At 33.7% G+C, this 23,048-nt stretch overlaps 1 protein-coding gene across 8 annotated transcripts in view; it reads left to right on the top strand.

Moving 5' to 3' along the window:
• Positions 1–23,048, top strand: part of LOC105487916 (cytoplasmic polyadenylation element binding protein 2) — a 60,737-nt gene that overhangs the window by 21,791 nt on the left and 15,898 nt on the right. For 5 of the 8 annotated variants that reach the window (XM_071093843.1, XM_071093844.1, XM_011751589.3 and 2 more), the window contains 2 exons: positions 9,433–9,483; positions 16,758–16,781. In XM_071093843.1, coding sequence (XP_070949944.1) covers positions 9,433–9,483; positions 16,758–16,781 — 75 coding nt within the window. The remainder of the gene's footprint in view (positions 1–9,432; positions 9,484–16,757; positions 16,782–23,048) is intronic. The other 3 variants (XM_071093845.1, XM_071093846.1, XM_071093842.1) reach the window with 1 other exon arrangement.

Genomic DNA, 23,048 nt, shown 5'->3' with positions numbered 1-23,048 from the left:
AGTTTTCTAAGTATTTATCATTAATTCATCCCAGAATTTATCCATAGACTGTAAAGCTTCTTTCAATACATATAAATGCATCAAATTATCATCCAGATTTTTTTTTTCATTATTGTAGCCCTATATAGCAGTCATTTGGGGACTTCCATAATCCTAGGAATTCCTTTTTTTCTGTGGAATCCATGTCCTGATCTCCATGTCCTTCCTTCAGTGACTTACATCTTTGTTTCTCTTTGATTTGTTGTACCTGTATTACCTTCCTGCTAATGGCACATAAATTTTGAGACCCTATATGTATTAAAACATAACTTTTCTACCAATATAATATGATAGGCCACTATGGAATTATATATTAGCAATTTAGAATATTGAAGGTATTGATTCAGAGTCTTTTAACCTCCAGTATTGCTTTAAGTGTGGCATCGTTCTGAATCCTGTTCATTTGTATGATTGCCTTGATTTCTTATTTTTGTTGTTGTTGTTTTGCTTTCTGGAAGCTTTTAGGATTTTTTCATGCTCGTGGTTCTGCAATTTCATAATAATGAAATGTGTATCTTGGAGTGTGTATGTGCATACATACCTTCCTTCCTATCTTCATTTTTTAATTTATTAAGCTGTACCTTCATTGGACCGTTTTAATTCAGAGGTTTGTATCTTCAGTTCTTGGAAATTTGGGATATTATTTCTTTGATAATTTCTTCCTTTTTTTTTTTTTTTTTTTTGAGATGGGAGTCTTGCACTGTTGTCCAGGCTGGAGTGCAATGGCGTGATACTGGCTCACTACAACCTTCGCCTCCCAGGTCCAAGTGATTCTCCTGCCTCAGCCTCCTGAGTAGCTGGGATTACAGGTGCCCGCCACCATGCCTGGCTAATTTTTGTATTTTCAGTAGAGATGGGGTTTCACTATGTTGGCCAGGCTGGTCTCGAAATCCTGACTATGATCTGCCCGCCTCGGCCGCCCAAAGTGCTGGGATTACAGGCGTTAGCCACCGTGTCTGCCTCCCGTTTTTTAGTATTACCTCTTTTTGGAATTCCTGTTCCTCAAATGTTAAACCTTATATAGTCATCATATGTTTTTCTTTTCTGTTTTCCATTGTTTTATCTCTGGTTTTGCGTTTGAAGAGCTTATGTTTATTTTTCAAATCTTCTATTGCGTTTTTTGTTTTAAAATTTTTTACTAATTTTTAAAACCTCCTTTAAAAAATTCTCAGAACTTTCCAATGACATCTTATTCTTGTTGTTTGATCTTATTTCTCTGGAGGCTGTTATAGTGTTTGAAGACTATTTTCCCAGTTCCTTATATTGTCTGTGCTGCTTCTAAGTTCTTCTTTTCTCATGTTGGAGGCTTCATCCTTTACTGTCTATTCATATTTAAAAGTAAGACACACAAAAAGGGGATTGGAAGCTCAATGTATGTAGTTGAAATTATCAACTAGTAATGATTGTAGTAAGGCAGTCGGGTGAGCCCCTTACAATACATGCGTCTAGGTCTTTTCTTTTGTTCTGGGAAATGAACATGGATGTGGGTCTTCTAGTCTTCTGTTTGTGAGCTGTAGGCCTAGCTGCTAGCCTTAGATGAACCCAGGAGGGTTGTTTTAAAAACTAACAAGCAATCTTAAACCTTCCTGTTTTTAGTTGTACCCCACTTTTACACACGGTTATAACCAGAGCTTCTGATTTCTAAACCTATCCAGGTGTGTACTACAGTAAATGGAGTGTTAACTTGATGGCATTCCCCATACATCCACTGGCTTAGGTTTGTGCTTTCAGTGATTTCTGGTCTACAAAGTTAGTTACCATTCAACCATTCACATTTACAGTTCCCAGAAATTTGATATTTGGTTGTTTTATGATCCTGTTCCAGTGTCTTTACTTTATCCTAATGGGGTTATGCCTCTTTAAAAATCTTTTTTTTTTTTTTTGAGACACCTCTTTAAAATGTTTTTAACTGCCATGTTAGGGGTTTCAGAAAGCAACAGAGGTGAACACGTGTATTCAGTCCTTCGTGTTCAGTTGGCAGTCTCTGTAATCTCTAGTCAACTTCTACCTCATCATAAAGACTCTTTGGCATCCCTATCAAGGGTAGATTACTTTTGTGTTAAAGATTTATAGAGAATCAAGTTTCTTTTTAATTAGAGCACCTTTCTTATTTTAGATTCAATCATTTGTTCTTGTTTTCTTGTTTGTTTTTTGAGACGGAGTCTCACTGTCACCCAGGCTGGAGTGCAGTGGCACCATCTTAGCTCACTGCAACCTCCACCTCCCAGGTTCAAGTAATTCTCCTGCTCAGCCTCCCAAGTAACTGGGACTACAGGCACATGCCACCACACCCGGCTAATTTTTTGTATTTTTGGTAGAGACGGAGTTTCACCATGTTAGCCAGGATGGTCTCGATCTCCTGACCTTGTGATCCACCCGCCTCAGTCTCCCAGAGTGCTTGGGATTTCAGGCCTGAGCCACCATGCCGGAACTGTTTTTTAATATATATCTTTCATGTAATCTTTCACATAAGACTGTCATGGGAGCAATGGCCACATGTGTTTTTGCTTTACCTTGAATCAGCAGATATCATAATGTCACACAAATAGGAGGGGCCCAGTAAATTATTGATTAAATGATTAAGCATTTTCTCATGATTCATACTCTTCAAAATATTGATTTAGAACTTTAAAGAATTACTGTATATTGTATCTATACATGTAAAATAGTTTGTATAACCATTCTTGAATAGTTGAACATTTAGGTTTTTCAAATTTTTAAATAAAATTGAATTAGCTTTCTTTGTGTTTATTTTCATAGCACAACTTCATATGCTTGTTTCTGAGGCTGTAAACATATATTGCCAACTTAGGTTTGCTTTATACCAGTTCCACTGGCAATATTTTGTTACCCATTTGCTATTCCTACTGGTTATCAGCATTACTTTTGTTTAAAACCCTTAACAGTAAAAAGTTTTGCAACCATTAACTCAACTTGATTTTAGTATTAGTTGCATATATCTGAATTAATACCACTTTTATTATAATAGGTGTATGAAAATACATTATCTCACTAAATAATTAATGACTTAAGTTTTGTCTTTCGTTATTGTTGTCTTTTGGGATTATCCTTTTCTTGAATCAAAACTTTTTGGTATTCTATGTTCTTTGGTGTTTCTTGGTAAATTTTCTAGTATTAATTGGTTAAAAGTCTTAAAATATGATTAGGTCAAAAAATTTATGATAGGATTTTGATTTGAACGTGGTAACTAAATTAATTTCAGTTGAATCTAAAGTAGATTGGTGGCTTTTATCAGATGAGGTAAGGAATGATTCTGTTGCTCTCTTCGGATCTGGTACTTTGGATCTAAGGGTCTTTTCTACGTTTGTATGATCTTATTCTTAGGCTTTTATGAGGCATGCATTGAAATTTGGGAGTGTGGTCAGGAATGACTGTCCTGCCCCTTGGATCTGAGCAGAGATTGGAGTTATTCAAGGTTGGTAATGACCACATTCTAAGTGGATTTTACCATACTTCAAATGAACCTTTTTTTCCTAATTGGATTTGGAAGTAAAGGTAAATGTAGATTATGAAAACAATATTGGAAGAGTCTGTCAGATGAGTGGGGGCAATGCTTTATTTAAAGCACTTAATTAAGAAGTATTAGATGTCTTCTATTAAGGATATATGTGCATTTTGTGTTTAATATACATATGCAGTATATAACATACCATACTTATCATTTATTGAGCAGTTGATACAGCTAAGCATTATTCTTGAGGACTCTACATATATGTATTAACTCATTTAATTTGCATGACTAAGAGGTAGATATTTACCCTTATTTTACAGTTGGATGACTGTGGCTTATTCTTAATAATTGTCTGCATTTCAACTGCTAGTAAGTGGTGGAACTTGGTAGCTCCTGAATTTGTGCTTTTAACCACTGCACCATACTGTCTTCCTTTTGATCTGTTGTTAATTCTAACCTAAACTCTGTATGATTCTAATGTGATTTAAATGTGTATTTTTCTTTTAAAAACAGTTGGCAGAGCACATAGCATTGTTCTTTAGCTATGTTCTCATCACTGAAGAGTGAGTTAGCATCATCAACTGAATATTAGGGCTTTGGAGTTCATTTCTTCTATTAACTTATTAAAGAAAAACTAGTTTAGAGAAGGGGAAAATTTATCTTGGCAAAGAGCAACAAGCAGGACTTTTGCAGTATCTCTCCCCGCAACTTCCAATATGTAAGAGATTTAGAAATAAGCTGAAAAAAAAGTCTTGTTCTATGATTTTTTTTTCATTATCTTAAAGAATATCCTCCCTATGCCACACATACAAACACATATTAAGGTATTTGTGTTTTTGATTCAGTCTGTAGTTTACATAGTAGAATGAAATATTTCATTTATCCATTCAACAAATATTTGAGAGCCTACTATATGCTAGGCTTTGTTTTATATGCTAAAGAATAAGAAAGACTGAGTTACTGCCTTCATGGATCTTCTGTTTTAAAGAAGTATAGAGACAGAAAATGTTAGATAATAATCAGTACTATGCAGAAAAAATACACTATCAAGGGGATAGAGAAAGAAGCTGCTATTTTAGACAGGATAGTCTGTCATACTATCTCTTAAAGACTTGAATGAAGTAAGGGGTGCAAGGTTTGGTTGTATCTGAGCAAATGTATTTCAAGCAGGAAAAAAAGGAAGTAGGAAGATCCTGGAAAGGGATTACCTGGCATGTTTGAGGAACAGCAAAGAGCTCAGTGTAGCAAAAATGGTAAAGAATCAGGGACCAGATATTTGTTTCAAATGTAATCTGGTAATTTGTCTAAACAAGTGATAAGTTTTATACAGTTGTCATATTTCTTAGTATTTTTAATTGCTCAGATAATACATTTAAAGTGGCTAACATGAAGTAAGGCCTTTTTGTAGAGTTGTCACTTGGTAACCATTGGGGCTGGTTCCAGGACCACCCGGGGATACCAAGATCGGCAATGCTCAAGTCCCTTATGTAAAATGATGTAGTATTTGCATGTAACATATGCACATCCTGTTGTATACTTTAAATCATCTCTAGATTATTTACAATACCTAAAACAGTGCCTAGACATCACATTTGTGTGGATTCAGTGTCATATCATACTTGGTGCACATCAGATTCAAGTTTTGCTTTCTGGAACATTTTGGAATTTTTTTTTCCTGAGTATTTTTGATCAGGAATTATATTTTCTTTCTTTTCTTTTCTTTTCTTTTTTTATTTTTTTGAGATGGAGTTTCGTTCTTGTTGCCCAGGCTGGAGTGCAATGGTGCGATCTCGGCTCACTGCAACCTCCGCCTCCCAGGTTCAAGTGATTCTCCTGCCTCAGCCTCCCAAGTAGCTGGGATTACAGGCATGCACCACCATGCCCAGCTAATTTTTTTTGTATTTTTAGTAGAGATGGAGTTTCTCCATGTTAGTCAGGCTGGTCTCAAACTCCTGACCTTGTAATCCGCCCGCCTCAGCCTCCCAAAGTGCTGGAATTACAGCACCTCCCAAAGTGCTGGGATTACAGGCATGAGCCACTGCGCCCGGCTATCAGGAATTATATTTTCAATATAATTTCTTGGTTGAATCCCATGAATGCAGAAGCCGCAGACACAGAGGGTTGACTATATATTATATACAAATTACTATTTAAAACCATAATTAGATGAATAAGACAATTTTTAAGATACGATAGATCCTCTAGTTATTCACTGACACCTAAAAATATATATATTTTTTTAATTACTTATTTTAAATTACATAGTATCTTAATGTGAAAGGAACAGTGCTAAGAGCTCGTGTATACTCATTATTTATAGATATATTAAGCCATTATGAAATGATCATATTTTCACAATAATAAGCAATTGCCTCGTTACCTAAAATTTAATTTGCTCAAATTTATTACTAGAGGACTTAGTAAGCTTAGGTTTCTTAAGGACAACAGAAAACTCCTAAGTGGCTTGAATAAGATAGAAGTTTGTTTCCCTTACCAGAAACGTTAACACTTAGAAACATTAACACTCTTAGAGTAGTTTGGTGATTTTCATGGATTGAAGCTCGTTTTTATCTCGTTCTTCTATTATCCTGAGAACACAGTTTCTGCCTCATGGTTTAATACGGCTTCTTCACTTTAGCTATCACATCAGCATTTCAGCAAGCAAGAAAGAGGAAAGGAAGATCTTCCCTTTTAAGGATACAGTACTTCCCAGAAATTGCACATACCACTTTCACTTTATATCCCATTGGCCAGATCTTACATTCAGGCGTACACTTATCTACAAGAAGACAGGGCTACATATGTAGCTTTTTGGTTTTTTTGTTTTTCATTCTGGGAAGCTCTGTATCTGTCTAACTTTGATGACTCTATTAGGAACAGTGTACACCTATCAGTCCCTGCACCACAGGTCTTTTAAACAATAAGGAGAAATTAGTTTTATAGTAATATGGGTTTTTTTCTATTTTTTCTGTATTAAAGCTTAAATTATCAAATATACTATAGAATATTCTGTGAATTTTTTAAGAGATAAAATTGTCCTACAACCAACCATATGTACTTTTATATACCTTTATGTTATCAATATAAAGTAATTATTAAGATAGTGATTAAGAGTATGGAGCCAAACTGCTTAGGTTCAGGTTCTACTAGTGGTATAACCTTGGGCAACTTACCTATTTAACTTTTTGTGACATAGTGTCGTCATCTTAAAATGGGAAGATAATAATACCTAAGTCATAGGATTGTTGTTAGGATTAAGTAACTGGTTGTAAAGAACGTAGAAAAGCTCCTGGCTCAGAGTATAGCCTCAAATGCTGTTAGTTCTTACTATCAATTGGCAGGTTCTTAGTGAAAGTACTTTTAATAATACCCTAAGTAAAACATAACTTTAAAAGTTAACCTATGAAGATGCATTAATGTTTCCACTGGGGTGGAGAAAAGGTGGTTGGGTATCTTTAAAATGAGTCTAAATTTGCTTATTTCATTTGGAGTACTTTATTACTTATATTAAGAGATTTTCTTAGGTAAAGAGCTGTAGTATTTAGAATATGTATACATATGTATATGTATACAACTGTATACAATGTATACAGTATATGTTACTTTGCAAATAGTTGTTTTTTAAACTTTCCACAAAATGTGTGCCTTTTAAAAGTCTATTCAGAGCCATAATAGCAAAAGATTATTAGCAGTGAAAATATTTTTTCTTAACCTGTATCTTGAGATAAATAAATGAACAGGAACCTATTACAGTTGAGAACCTATTAAAGTTGTAGCTGGAACTACAAGCATGAGCCACCATGCCCAGCCTCTAACTGGGTTTGACGGTTTAAAGTTGAGAATCTTTCAAGGTGGAACTAGGCTTCATGTTAAGGCTTTGTGTAATTTACTTTTCCAGGAAGTCTTGCCTTAATCCCTGGGCCTGATTACTATAGACTCTGTTGTGTTTTTTTATATAGCATTCTGTATGTAACTCTTTTAGCACCTAGCATATTTTATTGAAGCTGTATATTTGTGTCTATCTCCCCTACCACATCATAAGATTATGTCCCACTCATGTTTACATCATCTACATCCTACACACTGTCAGTATCATAGATTTAATTAACTTATTATGCTGAACAGTGAAACAGGTTGCCACTTTGTAGGAGTTTTGTTTTTTTTTTTTTAATCTTAAGTCAGAAATTACAGTAATTTATTCAAGGCCTTAAATTGTTCTCCAAATTTGGCCATCTGCAGCAAGATGTTTAGAAATAGGCATATTTCCAAAATAAGCTATAATACTTCAAAGTAATGTTCTGTGTTACTGAAGTGCAGTTTAGGCAAGCTGTGCTTCCTGGCTCTTTATTGTGTACCTCCCATATGTGTGCTTCTATTTCTCCATACCAAGGTATCACAACAAGAAATTTACTGGTATGTTTTAGAGTATGACAACTTTATTTAAGAGGTCATTTAGTTAACTCATGTCATGCTGTGTGAAATGCAGGAGTAAATAAGTTAACTTAGAGCTCAGGTGAAGTGTGTGTGTGTGTATGTGTATGTACAGGTAACATATTTGTATATCTATCATATATATTTACATATTTTAGTGTCAAAATTGGATTATTTTTACCACTTACTCTTGCATTAGAAGATGATCAAACTCTTTAATTTCATAACTAAAAGTCAGCCGACAATCTCCATCTTATATGTGGGCCTGTAGAGTGTAGAGGACTTGCTGAGGTGATAAAGGTAAATGCGGTTAATCTGTAGAGGACTTGCTGAGGTGATAAAGGTAGATGCAGTTAATCTGTACTCCTTACTCATGTGCTAGCTAGCATATTGTTTTGTTTTTAAAGGGACTGTGCTGAAAAGTACTAAAATGCAATCCCAGACATTTAATTTTTAGATATTTTTCAAATGGGCTTTAAATTTATTATTATTATTATTATTATTATTATTATTATTATTATTCATTTGTTAGAGACAAGGTCTTGTCCTGTTGCTCAGGCTGGAGTGCATTGGCACAAAATAGCTCATTATAGGCTCAAACTCCTAGGCTCAAGTGATCTTCCTTTCTCCACCTCCCAGCTAGCTGGGACTACAAGCATGAGCCACTGTGCCCAGCCTTTAAATGGGTTTTAATGTGCTATTCTAATAGTCCCATTAGAGATTCAGGCATTTGAGAAAATCCTGTATTTTATAATAGACTAAAAATAATGGTCATCCTAGCTATTGGCATTTATCAAACAAGTGTTATGATGTAAAAATGCTGGATAAACCACAGAATGTTTCCTGCATACCTTTTTTCTTCTCCACAGCAGTTCATAATACTGTTGTCCCTTCTGCATTTAGTAAATAAAAAACTTTTGAATGAAGAATGACTCAGAGGAAATACTATGCTACTATGCTCATCAGCTTTAGTATTTTTATTTTTTATTTATTTTTTTATATTTTTAATCATTCATAAACTTGGAAGAAGTTTTCAATATTTGTAATATAAGATGTTTTCATTAACCTTATTTATTTAAATATGACTTTATAAAGCCACATTGGCAAGTTGAGATGAATTTTTCTGCTTATTTTTTATTTTAACATTTTAATTGTTTTTGATTTAGGAATATGAACTTCTCTCAAGTTTTATTTTTGACAAGAGATCTATAGATAAAATTACAAACAACTTTGAAAAAATTTTAAAAATTCACATTTCATATTAAACTTGCAAGATTAGGATATGATACGTATATTGTTTTTGCATTTCCAAAAATAAATAAGCTTTATTCTATTGGTGTTGCTCCCAAATCACATTGTAATCTTATGAAAAATACTGTGCTCAATAATTTTCTCTTTACACCACCTTTGTTTGTTGTTTTTTGTTTTTTTCTTTTTGCTTTTCAAATAACTCCATAATCTTCAAACTCACCTTTCCTGTCTTTTTAAAGGTCGATTGAGCTATCCACATCCAGGAACTGACAATCTATTGATGTTAAATGGTAAGTTTTATAAAAACATTTTATGTTTCCAATTGGTTTATGTAAAGATGATTTAATACATGTATCTCTGAACCTCTCCATACACACAGTTTAATCATTCTATGAGTATAAAAATAAAGTTACTACTATTCCTATAAAAAAGGCAGAATTAGGAATCTGAGTGTGTTCTGACTGGTAAAGCCGTCATTTGTAACAGTATGACTAATTCAGTGATCACAGACTTGGAGGCAGTCCTGTTTTGAATATTGCCTTTCCAGTTTCAGATATGACCTTGGACAGATTACTATTACCTTAGTTTCCCCATCTGTGTAATGAGAATATAGTCTCAAGGTTTATTGTGAGATTCAAATGAGATGTTTGTGCGTAGAACTTGTTACTTAGTGTAGCACTTGTGTTTGTGGTTAAATAAGGAATATACTGGTGACTATAAATATTGTGATCACACTAAACTTATTCAAACTAGAAAACTTACATAGTGAAGTTCACCAAAGTAAGGAAAATAATAAATTTTCGTTAAAGTTAGTTTTCTTTCTGTTAGACAAACATTAACATATTCAGAGTCTCAGTACTTAGCACATCCGTGATTGTGGGAGTAGAGATGGAGGATTAAAATATCCTTCACAAGAGTATTTTTAAGTCAGAGGGTGGGTGTGGAGAGGGAAATAGGAAGGGGAAAGAATAGAAGTAGTATTAATATTTACTTTAAAAAACAATATCATTAAAATGGCTTGGCTCTTGTATTTCAACTAAAGCTTTGCTGAAATAACATGGCAATGAAGTTGAGGAACAAAAACTGAAAATAAGGTACATGTAAAGCTAGACCATGTGAACTAGTATTAAGACAGAAGGATGGAAATAAAGTCTAGGCCACATAGGAGATGGTCAGGGTAAGTAGGATTTTCGGTGAGAAAAATTGAAGAAGCCGAGCATTAGATGAGGTGATTGATTTAATCATTCAGCATTTCACTGTTGAGTTGTCTAGCACATGCCAGCCTAGTCTAAGCATTGGGCTATCTAATTAGTGAGAATCCTACAGGGTGGTTGTGGTCAGAATTGCCGGGGTACTACTGGGGCCGTACTGAGTCATGTGGAAGCAAAGAACTTAGTATCCACAGTGTATCTGCATCTTACATTATTAGTTATACTAAACATTATTAAACTAATTGATGATTTTGTCAGTTGCGAAAAGCCCTTATAAATAATCTAGATGTTAGGTGGAAAAGTGTTTCATCACACAGCAGAAAGAAGAGTATTCAGGCCAGAGTTGCATCTTGTGGACAAATCTGCTTTGTATATTATGTGAGTAGTCTTAGTAGTCTGTCATTTGGGGCGACAATGCATACTCAGTACAGGAAGCTAGCCTGGAAACTCTGAACTTTTTCTGGCAAGGTACTAGCAGGGAGAAACAGATAATTAAACTAGGACATGAAAATGTGTTTACATCAGGAAAAGAAACAATTTGATCCAAAGAGAATTTTTTTTAACTTTTTTCGAATCATTGGTTGAGAGTAAAGCAAGATAATTGGGAATATTTGTGGGTTAAAGAAGTCGCAACATAATTGGGAATATTTGTGGGTTAAAGAAGTCTTGAATATTAGGGATTTAAATAGTTTTAGTAAACACCAAGGTTATTGAAGAGAGAACTAGGCAAAGAAATGTACTAATAGGTAAGGGGATATTTTTCTTGAACTATTTTTTAACTATGTGTAATTCAGTTATATTCTTAGCATATGGTCTCTCTGGGAAATGTGAGAATTAAGTGATATTAGTATTCCTGTACTAAGTATTTATTAAATGTTATTGACGGATTAAAGAAATTGTTGTTTCTCATAGTACATAGACCGACTTTTTGAATTATGAAAGTTTCTCTTTAAGTATATCATGTTTAACTCACTTTTAGGCATTTGGTTAAGTAAGTTGAATTAACTGACAGAGCTAATATTGTTAATTTTAAAAATCAATGTTTAATAATAAATTTTGCATCAGTCTTTTTATAGTGGTGTAGTATAGTAGCTAGCTCATAGTGGTTGCTAACATAGATTCTGGAGCCAGATTATCTGAGTTTAAACCCAGGTTGGCTTTTTCTATCTGTGTAACCTTGAACAGCTTACCTAACTTCACTTTGACTCAGTTTGTTTATGTCTAAAACAGAGATTAGCATACTGCCTGACTCAGGGGAACTGTTGTGAGAAGTGAGTGAATTCCTTCATGTAAAGTATTTAGAGCAGCTTCTGAAAATAAATGTTAGCTAAGTAGTGGGTGATGGTGAACAGTGATAAAAATTTATTTGAAAGAGTAAAAATCATGTCCTATAAATACATGAAGTTAGGTATGTCTGTGTTGGAAAATATAAACTTAAGAGAAAACATAACTGATATTTTAAACTATTTGAGGTATATTACAAGTAGCTAACAAAGATGGCCCATTTTGTGTTCTTGCAGAAAGCCAAACTAGAACTATTTGTTAGAAACTATCTTGGGACAAAGTTTAGGTAAAATAACCCCCCCAAAAGGTAAAATAACTCTCTGAGGCATTGTTTCCTAAAGTGTGATGCTGTTGCTCCTTGGAGTACCCAAGATGACTTTTGATGTACACAGATACCCACTAAAATAAATGCGTGACTGTTGCAATTAAAGAACATTCCTTAGAAAATGCAGAACTGACAGAAAGCTGACAGTGATGCTAGGCTTGAGTTTCTTTAATAAAACACACTATTACAATTGTTAGGGCCGATATGGCAAATATATCTGTAAACATATCTGTAAAGATTTTATGATTCTACCTTAATAGTTAATCAGCAGTTATGGTTCATCTTTTAAATATTCCTTTAAGTAAGAAATAAAGAGAAAATGGGATAAAAGCCAGGAAGTTGATCAAACTCATTAAAACTATGAAGTGTCTCTGGCAAATCCTTAACTCTAAGCATCTGTTAGCTCAGATATATAGTTTTTTAAAAAAGAGGTGTAATACAATAAATACCTGTATATCTCATGAGGCTGTAGAGATATTTTTAATTTAAACAACAAAAAAACCATATAAATATAACTACAAGCAGTCTCCTTCTGAACAGACCATATTCCCCAAATTAAGTTGAATTGACTACTGGAGACTGTCACTATTGAAGAATTCAAATATGTTGAAGAGTCCATATTTAGCATCCAGAAGCACTTTAGGGAAGTCACGTTATATAGAATTGTGTAGATTGTCTTGAAACCAAAGGTGAAGTACTTCTGAAGTTAGAATGAAAGTATGTATGTTTATATTTCTAAATGTATAAATCCTAAACACTTTTTATTATAAGTAGTTTTTAAAAAACCCTGTAAAGAGCAATACAAAGTGATGTATCATTCAGTATTTGTATTAATATTTGAATTATATTTTCTTTACCCCTTTCTCAAGGAAAATAGCTTACATTTTTGTTAGTACATAATATTTTTCAAAAGAGAAACAAATAAAGCAGAAGTATTGGTGGCCAGGACGGGGTGTGGGAATGGTATTATCAAGCTAGTTAAAAATGTAAATCTGCTGTGATAACCCAAGTACAGCTATGTATGTGATAAAGAGCTTACTGTACTTTCTGAGAGGAAAAAAGTTATGTGTATCGTTTAAGAAAATTAAGTCAGTAATTGTATTTCTGAAGGCAGACGCTTTAACTATATCTATTCAGTCATAAAAATAGGAAAGTGGGGTAGCTATCAGTTCTTTTTTTTTATGCTGGTGGAATGAGTGGAGGAAATAAGCTTTTTTGGGGGTCTTGAAAAGGACTATGATTTAGGGGCCAGTCGCGGTGGCTCACGCCTGTAATCCCAGCACTTCAGGAGGCTGAGGCGGGCAGATCACGAGGTCAGGAGATCAAGACCATCCTGGCTAACACGGTGAAACCCCGTCTCTACTAAAAATACAAAAAAATTAGCTGGGCGTGGTGGCGGGCACGTGTAGTCCCAGCTACTCAGGAGGCTGAGGCAGGAGAATGGCGTGAACCTGGGAGGCGGAGCTTGCAGTGAGCCGAGATTGGCCACTGCACTTCAGCCTGGGAGACAAAGCAAGACTCCACTCCGTCTCAAAAAAAAAAAAAAAGGACTATGAATTAGAAGCATAGTTCTCTCCTTAGTTTTGCCTTTTTCAAGTTGAAAAACCTAAAAATGTCATTAGGTTCCTCATCAAGAGAACTTTAGCCTGTATTTCCAGCTGATTTAATGTGTTTGTCTATCCCTTCCTCTAGCTGCAGTAGATTAGTTACAACTGTAGCTGAGAGCCAATACATATATGACCCTACAGTTTCTAGTCAGAATATTAGAATCATCCTGTTTTTATTTTTTGTAGCTATGGATTAGAACCTTAATAAGACGATTTGGAAACCAGGACCAAAATTGTGAAGTCGCTTGTCTTCAGGCTTTTCTCAAAGCCTTCTTATTTTTAAATAAATAAGGACACACATGTGTCAGTAATACATGTTTAATCTACCTGTGCTTATAAACGTGAACAGGTATGTTAAATAGCCAGCTCCTTATGTTATTTTTGTAACACTTCATAGGTGTTCTTCATTTTTATACAAGTTTTTCCTTTTAAAAATCATATTCTCAATGAGTTTGAAGGACATATTGTTTTAAAAAGTCTTTTAAAAAACATAAGTCACTTAGTTTTTTTCTTAATAGGTAGGTGTTTCTCATAATTCTGATTCAGAGTTATAATGGAACATACTCCAGAAATTCACATAGAAATATTGGTAGGAAAGTGAATACACACACCATTGTTTAGTGTGCAGATTAGTTATTTCCATAACAGGGAATAGGAAATATTTCACATGGTTTAGCTTCATCTGTAGTCAGTTCTATTTTTGGTAATGTAGATACTTGGAATCTGAGAGTTGTCCAAAAAATAAGTAGAATAGCTCTTTACAGGATTCTAAAATTCCTCAGGTATGAGATAGTTGGAGAAATTTTCTAAATGATTATGTTCAAGCCAAGGAATGAAAACTTAAGATGCTATGAAATTTATGCATATCTTTACCATTTTAGTATTGAGTAGCCTCAGCTAAGAACATAAACTGGCTATGATACCATTAATTTTCTCAGTAGGTCAAGAATTAAGTGTGACATTAAGACTTCATAATTCATCATTTGACTTTAAACTTGATGAAAATATTTTTATTTGCTTTGTAAATCTTCAGCTTTCTACACCTATGAATGAAATTCTCCAAAACAAATTCATACTGGATTAATACCATTAGGCTATGCCCAGGGATAAGCAGGAAACCCAAGTGACTCATCCTGTGAAGTGGTTTGGGGACTGTTGACCATTTCTAGGCTTAATACAACTATTCACTCTTCTGTAGTCTATTTTTTCTTTTTTTTTTTTTTCTGTGTGTGTGTGTGTATGTGTGTGTGAGAGAGAGAGAGAGAGAGAGAGAGAGAGAGAGAGAGACAGAGTCTCATTCTGTCTCCCAGGCTGGAGTGCAATGGCATTATCTCAGCTGCCTGCAACCTCTGCCTCCCGGGTTCAAGCAACTCTCCTGCCTAAGCCTCCCAAGTAGCTAGGACTACAAGTGCCCGCCACCACGCCTGGCTAATTTTTGTATTTTTAGTAGAGACAGGGTTTCACCATATTGGTCAGAGTGGTCTCCAACTCCTAGACTCAGGTGATCCACCCACCTCAGCTTCCCAAACTACTGAGATTACAGGCGTGATCACCTGTGTACAGCCCTATAGTCTATTCTTGATCACTCTATTATAATTTCTTGTATCAGTCTGATTTTTCACAGTTGATCTCCCATCAGTTAGAGTTTTTTAAAAACTTATGTTTAGAAGACCTAGACAACAAAATATTAAGTGCTGCTTTCACCCCTATCTCAGGAGAGGAGGAATAATATATAGGTCAGATAAGCTATGAAATAGATCTGCCGGACTTTGAGGTAATTGGAGCTCAAGGATAGGTTAAGTGTGCAACAGATTATATAGCTAAAGACACTAGAATGGCAGAGATGCACATGAAGTTATTTTATATAAAAGGGTCTGATATAAGCCTTATATTTATTGACTTATTTCTTAGAATTTAAATGACCAAGAGTTGACAAGGTTGTTTTTCCCACTTTTTATTAGAGGAACTAGTGTGTTATAGACACACTTCCTTGTAGTAAAGCATTAGTATAAAAGAGAATGTATTTCATAATGTGAAATGTTTTCTTTTGATCTTTAAGTTTTATATTTTTAGGTAGACGTTTCTGACAACTTTCAGTGCATATTTTTACTTGAGATTTATTCACTATTGAATTTTTTGCAGGCCTAAAAAAATCTGTGAATATGAAATAAGATCTTAATTTTAACAGTCTTTTTTTGTTTGTTTACTGCCTTGACTTCATATTTTAATTTCAGGGTAAAAATACTCATTGTGTATTCAAATTTGTGGGGAGGAGTTCCTTTAAAACAATTTGTGGATTTTATCAAACTGGTAGTTTCTTATGAAAAAGAAATTACAGTCTTTTTGTTTTTCCGTAGGAATTATGTCACTGCAAGTAACATAGATAGAAATGCCTATCTACTTCTATGGTATTTAACATATGTACTATTCTATGATGATGTTCATAGTAATTTGTATCTGAATCCCTCTTACCTCATAGGTAGACATAAAAACAATTAGTAGATAGCTGTTATACCATATATTAAAATGATGGAAAGCATTATTAGCTATAGTAATTTCTCTAAACAAGTTTAAATGTTGATTTCTTAAATCCTGTCTAATCTGTACAGGCTTCAGAGTGTCAGTCTAATAGTGGTATATCTTCTCAGTCATCTGTTCTTCTAGCACTACTTCCATGCAGGGCTTGGTATAATGTGGATTGGATCTGAATAGCTATTTATTGGACTATATATGCCATACCATTCTTTATAATAAGTGGAAAAATAAGCATTTAGTTCAAGTTGTTTCCATTCACTGGGAAAATTATTTGGGATGCTATTTCTTGCACAGTGTTATATATTTCTATCATCATTAGATGAAACAAATATTTGTGAATTTTAACACAAATGCTAATAAATGGTGTATTGTTCATTTCAGAGTTTTATGTGATTCAGATGATATATACTTACCTATAAATAAAAGTCCTTTGTAGAATGGTAAAACATGCAAATCTTATATGGTGACTTTGTCATTGCTCTTAAAACAAAGTAGCACTAATTTTCAGATGCCCACATAGCTTTTCATGTCAGAAATATTTGTATATGTGGGCTTATTTTTTAGTTCTGACATTTTACAATTTGTCCTTTGTTTACATGCAGCAAGGAGTTATGGGCGAAGACGAGGTAATTCATTTCCGTTTGCTATGGTATAATTGTTTCTAATTGGGTTTACTGATCAATGTTGTAATTACTCTAGATTTTTCATGCAATCTCTGAAAACTCACAATTGTATTTTGATTTGAGCACTTGTCAAAGTTTTTAATTTTAAATCTCTTTAACTTTCGAACTGTATTTTTATACTAATTGTGGTTATTTAATAAATTTTCCCTTTTTAAACTGTTGAGATTTAACTCTAGTTTTTAAAGTTATTTCTGTATCTCTTAAAGATGCTATTTATAGTTTGTCTGCTTAAATATGTTTAATATTAGTGAAGGTAGCATGAAGTATGATTTTTCTACTCTCTAAATGTGTAACTGTCATATTTATGATGTATAATTTACAACTCTAGCTTGTTAGTTCTATCTTGACCCAGTTGAAAATAATACACACCAAATAGATTATTGTTAACACTGATTTATAGAAATAATGTTGCTTATATTTCTCTGTTTTCTAAGAATGTAACCCTTTCTTTCCCTTTCTCTCTCTCTCTCTCTCTCTCTCACACACACACACACACACACACACACACAAACACATACCTTCTCCCCTTTCCTTTTTCCTTTCCCTCCCCCACTAAAGTATTCCCCACAGAGTTCTTGTGTGGTATCCTAAGGAAAGAGGACTATGTGATGCAAGACTATTATTGAACTTCCTAGGAAAGCAGCTGATGTTTTCTGTGGCTGAAGCTGCTTCTCCTTTTGCCATGTGCAGACTAGTAGATGGGATGAGAGGAAGCAAAAGTATGCTACTAGATTGTTCTCTAAATGAGCAAAAATCATGATGTTTATATTGTTAGGCTTATTCCAAGTGCCACACTGAATAAAAAGAGTTTTATTTGACCTCTAAAAATCTCCCTTAAGCTATGGAGAATAGACAGTAGTAATAATGCCCTTTGATCACTTTTATATACATGTGCTAGTGCTTCCATTTCTTTTCAACTAGTCATGAATGTGTGGACTTTATAAACAAGCAAAACCATTTGCCACGACTGACAACCAAAACTAGTATTTTATATTCTTAAGTGCTCCCAATTTTATATTTCAGATTATCTGAATTTAACTTAATTTTTTAATATGTTTCTTCAAATGCTTGACTGAATCTTTTGGTTCTTCAGTTTTCAAACTAAAAATTTAGAGGAGATAGACGCTCAAGATTTAGAAAATTGAAGCTGAACAACTTTTCTAAAGACGTAGCAAGCTGAGAAGTGGGGAAAGTTTGGAAGTTTAGTACTATTTTCAAACCTATGGACTAACTTATTTCACTATGCCATTTTAATAATGGAGCTTCAGTTCTCTGAAACACAACCCACTTACCAATCTGTGATTTTTAGGCATTTTGAAGCTATAGAGCAATTCAGAATTCTTGCCTTGTTAAACATTTTTCATCTTTTAACTGTTGTGGCTTACATTTAGTCTAATTTCATATACTCTCATGTAAATATCATGACCTAAGAAGTTTTTAGGAACAAAGTATTAGGAAGTAGTGTTATTATTTGTCTTCTTCTCAGTTCAATAATTGTAGATTATGATTGTGATATTGAGAAAAAGCAAAAATTTTCCCCTGCTTTTATATAGGAACCTGCTTTCGTTCCTGTGTATCTCGATCCACTAGAAGCCATAAAGAATTATTTGACTTCAGAACTGCCTTCCTGCATTGGAAGCAGGAAGACTCTCACATGGTTTTAAGGCTTCTGATAAAAGCTTCCATTAGGACAGAACTGACGGTTGGCACACATATTTGGCTTAGCATAAGGGGGAATGAATGCCTGAATTTTCATCTCAGATTATATGGCCTTAGTAAATTTTTAGCTCATCTTCTATGAACAGTAGCAGTCTACTTTTAAAACTTTGATTGTGAGAGTCACGTGAAAGCCACACTCATTAGAAATAACTACTGAGAGATTTTATCTGAATTTTAAAGTACACTGAAACAGTAAGTAATGATTTTTTTTAAAAAACCTGCATACCAAAGGAATGACTCAGAAATGGCTAGTCACCTGGTTTTCTTCCTATTTTTTACTGTTTTTTTCCTGTTCCATCCTAGATATAACAAACCTCAGACTGATAACCTTTTTACCACCAAAGACCCCCTTTTATATAGCCTCATGTTTTAGATTTGATCCATCAAAGAAACTGCATTTGTTTAGAATTATTTTGTTAAAAATGAGTTGCTTATCTTCTGTTTATGTGGGATGTGTCACACTGAGTTGATATAATTTTTGCTAAAAATAAGTCGTGGCTCTTCTACCAGTGCAATAATGGGTGAACAGTTATTTTCACGGGACATTCTTACTTTGACTTTTGTAGTCCTGTTCAGGAAGAACTGTTCTTCTTCTTTCATGTAAAAGATTTCTCACTTGACTACAGTCAAATCAAGTTAATACCAAAACGACTTTATGTACTTGAATTTCTTAATAATGTCAATAAGAACTTTAAAGCTAGCTCTAGGTATTAATTTATGAAATATACTTTAGGAATAATCAAAATGTAATTATGCTAGTAGTAGTTAAGAAAAGCAGAGATTTCTTTCCCTGCTTTTTAGTTGGAACCTACTGCCACTACTGTGTATCTCTGTCCCCTGGTAGCCATAAAGAGTTCTACTTTAGAGCTGCCTAGGGGGCAGCATTAGGAAGGAAAAGGGTTCACATGGGGAGCTGACTTTAATATGGAAAACTACTTATCATTTGTATTTATTTTGTATTCATTGTTTCTTCCATTCCATTCTGAGAGTGAACATACTTGTCCAGGATTCAAGTAGGATGAGGGTTGTGAAGGGAGGTGTGAAGTGTAACTTAAGTTCGATCCTTTCAACTTAAACTATTTCTATAGCACAATCAGTTCCTTTAATAAAGGATTAAAGGGCTACTGTGTTCCAGAAGGAATAAAAATATGTAGAATATTTTTAGTAATGGAAATAAAAACTTATTTTAGTTAATGGTTCTAAGCCCCAGGAGGCAATCCTTTTAAGCAAGTAAACCCAAAGCTTGAGTTAGTAGATTACATATGGGACAAGAAGATAGGAGAAATAATTTTAAAGGGAGACAAATGATGGAAGTTTAATTAGAGAAGTTTGATTTATTCATAATGTATAGTCATTCAGATTTATGTGCTATGATAAATAAGGAATTATTGAAAATGCAGTATGCTATATACTGCTTTAAAGTTGATCCAGGATTTGCTATTTGGAACAATCTTGTGAAATACCCAGTGTTGGCAGTTTTACTCGTGTTGCCCAGGTTGGAGTGCAATGGTCCGATCTCGGCTCACTGTAGCCTCCACCTCCTTGGTTCAAGCGATTCTTCTGCCTCAGCCTTCCAAGTAGTTGGGATTACTGGCATGCGCCACCATACCCGGCTAATTTTTGTATTTTTACAAAAATTGTTTCGCCATGTTGGCCAGGCTGGTCTGGAACTCCTGACCTCAGATGATCTGCCCACCTCAGCCTCCAAAAGTTCTGGGATTACAGGCATGAGCCACTGTGCCCGGCCGAGTGTTGGCTTTTTAATTTTATCCATTCTCATGGTGTGTAGTCCCTCACTGTGGCTCTAATTTGCAGTTTCCTGATGACTAAGGATGGCGTCTAAGCACCTTGTCATGTGCTTCTAACCCATTCCATTGTATTCTTCTGTAAAGTTCCCTTACAAGTCTTTTGCTCATTTTTAATTGGGTTGTTTTTCTTCGTTATGGGAGTTGTTTATATATTTTGTCCTATTTTCAGCAGCGTATTGTTTGTCATCCACTTTTTAACAGTATCTTTGATAAGCAGAAAAATGTCTAAATTTTCTTAAAAATCCAATTGTTTTCATTCACCATTAGTGTCATTTAGTCCTGGGAAATTATCACTACCCACAAGGTTATGAAGAAATTCTAGTTTCATTGTTTTAACTTTTACATTTAAGTCTGTGATCCTTCTTGGATTTATTTTTCAGTATGGTGTGATACAAGGATCAAATGTATTTCCCCCTCCAACTAGAAATGCATTTATTGAAAAGATTTACTTTTCCACATTGAACTAAAACATCAAGTGACTATACATGTGTAGGCCCATTTCTGGACTCTTATGTTCTATTTGTCTGTCTACTCTAATATCAGTTTTACAGTCTCAATAACTATAGCTAACTAGTGAGTCTTGAAACTTGGTAGTGTAAATCCTCCAACTTTGGCTTTTTTGTTTGTTTGTTTTGTATGCTTTCCTTGATTGTTCGTAGGTCTTTGATTTATTATAAATTTTAGAACTGGCTTGTGAATTTCTAGAAGACTGTGTGCTGAGATTTTAGATGGATTGTATCCAATCTATAGATTGGATAATTTGGAAAGAATTTACATCTAACGTGGTTTCTTTTGTTTATTCATTTATTTCATTTTATTAACATTTTCCACAGCAATTTTTTGTCATTTTCAGTGTAAAAATCTCGCATATCTTTTCTTAAGTTTGTCAATATTTGGTGGGTTTGGATGAGATATGGAAATGATATTTAAAATTTTTCCCAGTTTATTACTAGCATTTAGAAATAATTTGGTTTTTGTAAATTGAATTTGCATTTCTTCCCTAAATACAATTATTTCTACTAGTTTGATTTCTTTGAATTTTACATGTACAATTATGTCTATACCAAATACTTTTATTTTTCTTTGCCAGTACTCATGACTTTAAATTATTTTTTTCATCTTCTTTGACTTGTTGTACCTCCAGTAGTACAATGCTGAGTAGAAATAGAGTTAACATCCTTCCAAACCTTCAAGAGAAGCCATTTGATAATTTATTATTGAAGACTTTCACTCTTTTTTTTTTTTTTTTTTTAATGCTTTTTATTGGATTGAGGAAATTCCCTCCTACTCCTAGTTTTCTGGGAGTTGCTTTTTTTTTTTTTTTAATTATGAATAGCTGTTGAATTTTATCAGATGCATTTCCTGCATTTATGGAAATGATTTTATGCTATTTCTGTTTTTGTCTGTTTATGTGGTACAGTTAACAGTAATTGATTTTAAAATGATAAATCAATCTTATGTTCCTGGGGTGAACCCTACTTAATCATGATATGTTTTCCTTTGTTATCTATACTTCTGGATTCATTCCGCCAACATATTTTTTAGGATTTTTGCATTTGTGTTCATGAGGGACATTAGTATACAGTTTCTTTATAATGTTTTTGTCAGATTGCAGTTGTAAAAACAAGTTGTGAAGTGCTTCCTCTTTCTTTATTCTCTGAAAGAGTTTGTATAAAATTGCTGTTTTTTTTCTTCTTCAAAAGTCTAGTTAATTTGCCAGTAAAGCCACCTAGGCCTGGATTTTTCTTTGTTGGAATATTTTCTTATTTTGATTTTTGAGTTATGATTTTCATTTTTTAATAGATAAATAACTATTCAGATTTTTTCTCCCTCTGCCATTTTTGAAAAGCTGCATTTTTCAAGGGATTTGTTTCCTCTAGTTGTTAAATTTATTACCATAAAGTGGCTAATAACATTCCCTTTTTCATCTTTTAATGTTTGTAAGTTCTATGTTGATTGATATCTCCTTTTTGTTACTTTATTTCCTTCATCGTACTTTCTATTTTATTTGCTATTCTTTTTCTAGCTTTCTGTGGTAGAAACAAGATGATTTGTTTTAAGCATGTCTTGTTTTCTAATATGCTTTTAAAACTACAAATTTTCCTTTAAGCATGGCTTTTGCTGCATTCCAGCAAAATGAATTTGTTGTGTTTCATTATCATTCAGTTTTATTCCTTTGAGGTGAAAGAACCTGAAAACGTATGTATGGTATCATTTAGAAAGCATGTTTAAAGTACACTACAGTGGTAGACATAAACTTATTTAATGGTTCTCCTTTTATTGTCATAGTAATTTGAAATATGATAAAAGGATAATTGGCAAAGTAAAAAGTCATACTTTGTCAATGATATATATTCTTTTAAATGAGTGTTTAAATCTGTAGCTTTTATGGCTTCTTGAAAAAAAGCAGTCATTATTGTCCAACAGTGAAGATTCTTGTTAGTATGGCTAGTGTGCTAAATGTTCTTAAACTTTTCATTACATTCTTTGTTTAGCTGAACTTTGTTAATAGATTATAGACACATAGATTATAGATGTTTTTAGTTATATGAATACTAAGGGCAGTATTTTATTATAGTAAACAAAAAACTGGAGTCATTTTTGGGTCACTTTTCTCTTTGGCATTGCTTATAGTGTGATTTGTCACCGCATTCTTTTTTTTTTTTTTTTTATGTAGACCCTA

The sequence above is a fragment of the Macaca nemestrina genome, chromosome 3, assembly GCF_043159975.1.
Source record: "Macaca nemestrina isolate mMacNem1 chromosome 3, mMacNem.hap1, whole genome shotgun sequence".
Lineage (NCBI taxonomy): Eukaryota > Metazoa > Chordata > Mammalia > Primates > Cercopithecidae > Macaca > Macaca nemestrina.
The sequence above is the reverse complement of the archived record's forward strand: the minus strand, read 5'-3'. Positions and strand labels throughout refer to the sequence as shown.